The sequence below is a fragment of the Vitis riparia genome, chromosome 16, assembly GCF_004353265.1.
Source record: "Vitis riparia cultivar Riparia Gloire de Montpellier isolate 1030 chromosome 16, EGFV_Vit.rip_1.0, whole genome shotgun sequence".
NCBI lineage: Eukaryota > Viridiplantae > Streptophyta > Magnoliopsida > Vitales > Vitaceae > Vitis > Vitis riparia.
Window position 1 is genome coordinate 5,671,164 of NC_048446.1, and position 8,449 is coordinate 5,679,612.

Genomic DNA, 8,449 nt, shown 5'->3' on the forward strand with positions numbered 1-8,449 from the left:
TCAATTTGGTGCCCAACAAACCAACTACTACCAATTGATTAAATGAATAAATACGGTCCCCACCATGATCCTAAGCGGTAGGTAATGATTATAATAGAAAATATATTAAAATTTTCTTTTATCTTTCCCATGTGTTTTTATCGGTATCATCACTGAGCAGCCAGCACTTAACCAAAGAAAGAAGAGGGAAAACGGTCCAAAAAGTGTTGGAAAGAGTAGCAATGCTTGGAAACAGATGATTTTGATAACTTAAATATTTTCATTACCACTTCGGCGGCGGAGACCAACGGCCACGTTTATCAGGATAATATGAAAGGGAAGCTCGGGATACCATAGCATCATGGCGCCCAGAAGCCCCAAATCTCAGCATGAAGCCTCGTCCAAAAGGCTGAGAGAAATGGATGAAGATAGAATCAGCAATTTACCAGACTCCGTCATCTCCCACATCTTTTCATTTCTCCCAACTGAAACTGCTGTATGTACCAGTGTACTTTCAAAAACATGGGAACACAAGTGGACATTAACACCAACCCTCGTCTTCGAGAGCCTTCTCTATTGGGATAGAGACACTAGAGATTTCACTCGTTTCATCAGTCGAACCCTCCTTCTCCACAACTCTAGTATTAAGATCAAGCATTTGTTCATTGAAATGGACTACGAGAAGGACCCTTATCTCGACAGTTGCCTCAACTTGTGGCTTGAATTTGTCAGAACCAGAGACGTAGAAGAGCTGAGTCTACAATTTGCTGACGCAAACTTCGATGACTGTCCGTGGAGTATTTTCGATGATGGCCCGGAAGGCTATTTGTTACCTCAATGTCTCTACACCCATCCTTCAATAAAACGCTTGACTACTAATTACTGTGTTGTTGGTCCTTCTCGGGTAGTTTCTTGGCCTTCCCTCAAGAGCTTATCATTGAGGTTAGCAGTTGTGAGTGAGGACACGCTTCAAAAAATTTTACTGGGCAGCTCTTCTTTAGAGTTCTTAAAGTTGGAACATTGTGAGTTTGGTTTTGATAGGCTTGACATTTGTTCTGCAAGTCTGAAAAATTTGGTGATCCATTCTGTTTTGGAGCCTACAACTGGAGACAAGTATGATGTGTTGCAAATTTCGGCTCCTAATCTTCTGTATCTGAAAATTTCGGGGCATTACTATGAGAGAAAGTTCCGGTTATTGGATGTATCATCTTTGGTTGATGCGTGGTTTGATTTTGATCTAGTTTTTGATGTTAAAAAGAACACACAAGAATTGAGAGAAAGTCTCAAAGAGTACAGCAGCATGTTAAGAGAACTTCTTGAAGAGGTTGCACATGTTGAGGAACTTACTCTAGGGCCTTGGTGTATTATGGTATCATTTCTTCACCCTATCCCTTGATTTTAAATATTTCTTTCCTTCCACTGTTCGTCTCTATTTTCTTTCCCATATTTTTCCTCAAATTTTCTGGAACGAAATGGAGCCTTAAGTTTGATATATGCACAACCTCCTCCTGATTTATACACTGGAGAGCCTTTATGCTAATGTTTTCAGACTTAAAATTAATTAATTTCAAGAGATGTTTACAATATTATTTTAATTTTGTGTTCTTGTTCTTCTTTCTTTGATTTGCAAAGGTACTATCGGTGTTGGAGGTAAAAATCATGCCTTCTTTAACATCAGAGTGCAAATATCTAACTCTAGAAACTTTGGCTTCAAAGTCGAGCCTCCCAGGGATAGCAAACGTGCTAGAAAGTTTACCAGAACTAGAGAAATTGTATATAAAGAACGCAAGCAGTGCCCCTTCTAGTAACTCTGCAAATGAACTAGATAAAATACTCATGCACATGATGTTGTCTCGCAGATTAAAGGTTCGTTTTACTTCTCCTCTCATAGTTATCCTTTCTTTAGTGGGTCTTGCTATTTTCATCGTAATGATAAGCAGAAGTCGTTTGATGTTGAGTCACTTGAACATGCACTAACACACTACATATCAAAATTTAGTGGAAAATTTTTCATCTTGATTTCTTCTTTATATGTAGATCAACTTTCATCCAGACTTTTCTCCCTTTAGCTATTTTGAAAAAAATTACGGGTCGACATCAGAGGAGAGAAGCTCACAGTATTTGCTGAAACACCTTGACACTGTCGAAATTATGTTTTTCCACGAACCTGGTCATATGAAAAACTTTGTGGCTCCCCTTTTTCAGTTTCTACTCAAGAATGTAGCAGTGCTGAAGCAAGTACTTATTTCCAAGAGAGAGGCTCCACCGTTTCTTTATTAAGCTTTACAGGATATACTCATAGGATGGCAATTTTCTTAAAAATGTAGCAGTGCTAAAGTAGACGTATATCTACAAGTGAAAGGGAGGACAACCATTTCTGAGCTAAGCGTTAGAACATATTCTCATGGTATAATAGTTCAATTAGTGTAATCCTCTTGCCTTTTTTGTTCTTGTATTAGATTCTAGTAATCAAGTTTTAAATTTCAAAGCAAAGAGTTTTAAGTGATCCATTTTTGGATTTGGTTTGCTATATAATGTAACAATTGCATATATGGGATATAATTTGGGAGAAAATCTTTTCATTACTACTCAAAGTGTGAGAAATGCTTTTAAACTAATAGCAAATCACAGGTACGTACAAAGAAATTTTGGGGCTAACAATTAGAGTTGTTTCTTCTCTTTCCTGGTCCATTCTTCGTTAATAGTGTAATTAAAAATAAAGATAAAAATATGATTTTTACTATAGAAAAGCATAAAATTTTGTTTTAGAACTTTTTTTCCCCCCTTAAAATATGACAAACTATGATGAGGCAAGTCCTCTTTGATGACACATCTCTTTTTATTTGTTTATCCTCCTCTAATAGCAATTACTTCATCAAAATGAGGATTTATTTTTATAAATTCTAATATCAATGTCAAAAATGAAGGAAAATTATAATAATTAGTAGTAATTAAAAATCTCAAAATTTTAATCATTGTGTATATATATGAGAACTGAGTAGTTTTCAATTGGTATTTTATTTGATTTTCATTTTAAGCAAAATGTTTAACTGAAAAAAAAAAAAGAGAAAGCTTTAAATACATTTTTTTCATTATTTGTAATCATGAAGACTCCTCATACATACTTTTTCACACCCATAACATAAAACTTCACACTTCTAAGATTTCATAAAAATTCATTTTGTCTACTCTTCACCAACATGCCATAGAATTTATAAAAGAATGGAATATGTGTTTCCTATTTTTCTTATAAAGCTAAAATAGAAATTTTCTTATGACAATTTATATTTTAAAAATAACAACCCAAAAAAGCAAACACATTTACCACAAATATATTGCAAAAGCACATCAAAATAAAATCTTTTGAGAATTTCATGAACCATTCTTTTATTTACTTGATCCAATGAGAAACAAATATACTGAAAAAGCACTTCATGACATATTCCCCAAGTTTTTTTTTTTATCTCATATGACCTTAATTTTCTTACATTATATACTGGGTTTGGACCTCCACGCACTTTGTGATTCATTCAATTGGTTTCTCTTCCCTTATGACTTTTTTCTTCTGTTCTGTATTGGATTTGGATGTGCCTCCAGTCACGTGTCTTGGTACTTCATGATACATTCCACAAGTGCCCCTTCCCATATGACCTTAATTTTCTTTCATCATCATGTATTAGATTTGGACTTGCAAGCACTTCATGATACATTTCATATTTATCCTTTGCTTGGTTGTGTTAGAAAATAGTTTCTCAACTTCCTCTAGAGCTTGCATATTGAAATTATGATTGCAATTTTAGTATTTCTCTAACATTTTCGTATTTGCAGACATTTCTTCAAAGTTTTGGCATGACTTCTAAAACAAAGGCATAATGTAATCCTTTGGTACCTCATATGAAACTTAGTGTAGAGATGTCTCCTTAGATGAAGAAGTCTATTAAGTACATCAATACAGTTCCATATGCTAAAGCCATTGGATGATTGATGCATGCATGCCATGGTTTGTAGTAGGCTTGATATTTCACATGTTGTCATTATGGTCAGTAAATATACGCATAATCTAGGGAAAATACAATGACAAGCAGTAAAATGGATTTTGCGATTTATTATCGGCATAATTGATGTTGGAATAGCATTTCAAGAAGGAAGTTTAAGACAAGTTATAGGTTTTGTGGATTTAAACTATGCAAAGGTCCTTGATAAGTGTAAGTCTACTACACTTCATGTATTTACACTATCAAGTGGACCCATTTGTTGGTAAAATATATGACAATGATAAAAGCTTTCATGGAAACTATTTGGTTGTATGTTTTGGTTGAGGATTTGGGATTCAAGCAGGAGCAATTGTTGTGATTGTCAGAAAATCATACATTTGGGAAAGAATCAAATTCGTTGCTCTCAAACAAATTAATCATATTGATGTTAAATTTCATTTTGTTAGAGAGATTCTAAAAAAATAATAAATAAATAAAAAAAAAGGTGGTGTCTTACTTTAAAACATTGCTATGATAGATAATCAAATTGATATGTTAACAAAGACAGTTTTTGAGGTCAAGTTCAATAATTGCTTATACTTGATCTATGTTTAGAGGATATGAGTACCCTTGGGTGTATGTGGTTGCAAGATCTTTAAAGATGTTTGGTTAGCTTCAAATCCCACCAAGGTGGAAATTGTTGAATGTGGCTTTATTTGAGTTATTAATCAATCAATATTACATGACAAATTTTGGGGCTTTTAATATTATAATGAGATAATTTTGCATGAAAAGTTTTGGGGCCTTAATATTTGAACTAAATGATTTTTAGTTGGAAGTTGAAAAATAAAAATTCTATAGTTACCACATATATACATACATGTGGGATATAACTGATATTCTCTCAGTAAGTTTTTCTATTATTGAAATTTTTATGAAAATTGTCAAGAAAAAACCAAAAACCTATGATAAAGAGTACTTTGTAATTGTTCTTTACTCTTTTGATATGTTTAATGGATGATCTTATTGCTACCATGGATATAATAAGAACACTGTCAAACCAAGTAAATTGTTAGTATCTTCTACAAATTTGTCTTTATTCTTTTACATTTTGTTTTCACAAATCTATTTTGTTTCCAAACAACACCTTAGACAACTACCTAGGACAACAAGACCCTCCTACCCTTTCCTCTAGAATTTTTATATCACTCTGTTGTTGTTTTTAGTGAAAAACTCTCTAAATAAAACTTAAGGCAATGAGAATATATAAGAAGTAAAGAAGTAGTTAATGCGTGTATTATGAGTTTGATCTTTATGGGAGAATAGTTGTAAAGCGTGTGATTTAGTTTGCTTTGAATTTTGAAATCAAAACTTTCTTTTACAACTTTTTTATTTTTTTCCTTCTTACTAAAACCATTAGTGGCTAAGTTCCAGATTCAAGGTGACAGAAAGTTGAGACATTCCATTCGTTCTACTCTTAATACAAAGGAACCTCATTACCATATAATTTAATTGACTTGTTCAGCTTAACGCCAAGCTTTAGCTTAGTGAGATGATGAACCAAACTCCACATTCTTACTGCTATCACTAAGGCCTAAACTGGGAGTTAATGTTTGAGTAACAGCTGGTGTAGAAAGTCTTTTAATTGCATCACTTAAGTTAGTATATAGGAGGCTAGCTTAAGTCAATTGAGGGGCAACATTTTCACATTAGGGATTTAGGTAAAGGTAATCAGTTTAACTTAGGATTGACAACTTCCATAGGTGAATTCTTGAGGACGATACTTGGAGTTCTACAAAAGTTGTCATGACTTTTTCTCTAATTTTTCTTGGTTAGAATTGTTACACAAAAATGCTTGGTATATTGAACAATAGAGAATCACAAGTAAGAAAGTGGTGTTGTTGGGGGATTGATAACCCCTATAATTCGGATAAAGTAAATTGTTTTGTTATAGAACTATTAGTTTGTTAGGTTTTTATTTTTTTTATGAACCTATAGCTGTTTTTCTTTTTATTAGTTGTTTGCATCTTTATTTAGTATTTTCCAATTTTTCTTATTTCAGTTATTTTATTTTATCTATTGTTTCCTTAATTTTATGTTTAGTTGGGAGAGAGACTTGTAACATAAACTTTGAAGAACAAGTAATTGTAACCAAATATGGATAATATCAATGAAGTTAACAATAGCAAGGGTGTTTGAGTACAAGTCCATGAGGAAGCATCGAAATCCTTTAAGGATAAGTACACCCTCATGCTTTGCCATACCTTAAAACCAGAATAATGTAAACATTGACATCTTAGATCAATGCACAACATAAGTAATAACAATTTAATTCTTTACGATTAAATTACTAACCTTTAAGTTTAGATATCTCCAAACCTTAAATTCTAAGTATTGAAGATGATCTCAAAGACCAATGACCTTCCATCCAATCACTTTTGAATTGCTTTAGGCACTAGAGTAGAATGACTATTCTTCCTTAGGGATAGTGGCTTGAGTTTTTATTCTCTTAGGCTATGTTTGGTTCCTGGAAAGTACAAAGGAAAGAAAAAAAATGCTAAGGAAAATGATTTTCTCATGTTTGGTTGTCCTATGAAAAATATCAAAGAAAATAAAATATAATTAAAACTAATTAAAAACTTATGTATTTTTAAATTATTTAATCTTTATATTGATGAGTTAAAATAAATAAAATGAGTTTGAAGTAACAAAAAAAATAATTTATCAACTTTTAATCTATTTTTTTATTTTCCTTCATTTTTTCTTTCATTTTACTTTTCCTTTGTATTTTCTTTCCCTCGCATTTTCCCTCAAATTTTCCGGGAACCAAACATAGCCTTAGGGAAAATGAAAGAATAAAAGATCAAATCTTTAACCCTTAATCCTAAGAGGGTCTATATAGACCACTAGTAGGCTTCAGTGACTGAGGCCCATCATAGGCTTAGATCACTTAATCTATCCTATGGGTCCTATTTAATTAATTAGCCCTAATAGACTTCAATTAATTAAATAGCCTATGTAAAGACCAAAAGAACATAATCATAAGCACTTGTGTGTACTTGTACACACTTATGCTCTTGCAAAAAGTACTTAAGTTCTTATTCTTATGCACCATTATGCACTCTAGTGATTAAAAGAAAATTCCATAAAAGAATGAAAGATTGAGTGAGGACCACTAGGATCGATGTAAAAATATTGGCTCCCTCATAATGTAATTTTGAAGTTAACTCAACCTTCCACTAAAAATAGTTAACTACACTTTAGTATCGTATGACATTGAATTAAAATCAAATTAATTAATTTCTCGGGTTCATAACCTACTATTCACAACATGCAAGTTCCTCACAAACTTATTTCCATAATCTAATAGTAGCTATCAACCTTCATGATTACCTCTCAATCCTTAGTTATAAGATCCTTCTATATAATGTTCATCAACTAAGATAATCTTATCCATAAAGGACGTATGTCAAATTCTAATGAAGGAAGTGCTATGCCATAGACTATATGATTAGAGATCCTTAGAATTAATCAAAGGGATATATTGTCTTAAACTCATGAAATATTATGGTGTCTTTATTGAAAATATTCATTACTCTACCTACCTAAACGACTAGTCACCTAATCCATAAGGAATATATGGTCACTTTAAGATCTTACTTATAAGTCAAAGTAATTGATAATGTTAGCACTAGTCTAGTGTTCTCTTGAGACAAAATAGCTTGGATAAGTCATGACAATTCGCTAGTCATCAGTCAAGACTCTCCATAGGTCCTGTTTAATATGTAACCTTACACACTAGTTTAATCACTATAGGAAAATAATCTCAATGACTAAGACAAGTCATCCCACCAATTAGACGGTAGAGCACTTTGGCTTCTAATGGATTTCCCATGTCCATGAACTAGTTGTGAACAAACTCATCAACTTGTAAAGAACTCATGATTTGGATGTTTTGTACAAATACTAATGCACACTTAAGACATATATAATACAAGTTATTAGGCTAGAATCCACAAACTCATTATGCATAATAATATGGTAAATGGAAAAGTGATATCTATAAAATAAAATCTGAATGTGACTTCTTGTCAATGCTCTCTAGTACTGGCTCTCTAGTAGTACGCAAGACTTTCAAGTTTGTTTGAATTTTGAGAATTTGAGTCAAGGTGGAGATTGTTGACAAGTGTTTTAAACTCTATTTTTTAGTCAATTGAAAAGTCATTGATAGTTTCCTAATAGAATATATTCTTGTAAAGGAGTTTTTTTTATTATTATTATTATAAAGGAAATATCCCATTATGATAAAATTTGTTTTCCTTAAATTATTATTATTATTATTATTATTATTATTATTATTATTATTATTAGTACTTTATTTCATAATTTTTTTTGCAAATGTTTTTAACTAAAATATATTGAAGATAGAAAAGAATAAAGATGAAAAGGAAAAAGAAACATGAAAAAAAAAAAGGTAAACACAAGTTAGACGAAGC

General features: G+C 32.0%; 1 protein-coding gene across 1 annotated transcript; it reads left to right on the top strand.

Annotated features, from left to right (window-relative positions):
* Positions 1–340: 340 nt before the first annotated feature.
* On the top strand, positions 341–1,375 carry LOC117933180 (F-box/LRR-repeat protein 25-like). Its single transcript, XM_034854574.1, has one exon. It carries the CDS (start codon positions 341–343, stop codon positions 1,373–1,375), a length of 1,035 nt encoding a protein of 344 aa, XP_034710465.1.
* The last annotated feature ends 7,074 nt before the right edge of the window (positions 1,376–8,449 follow it).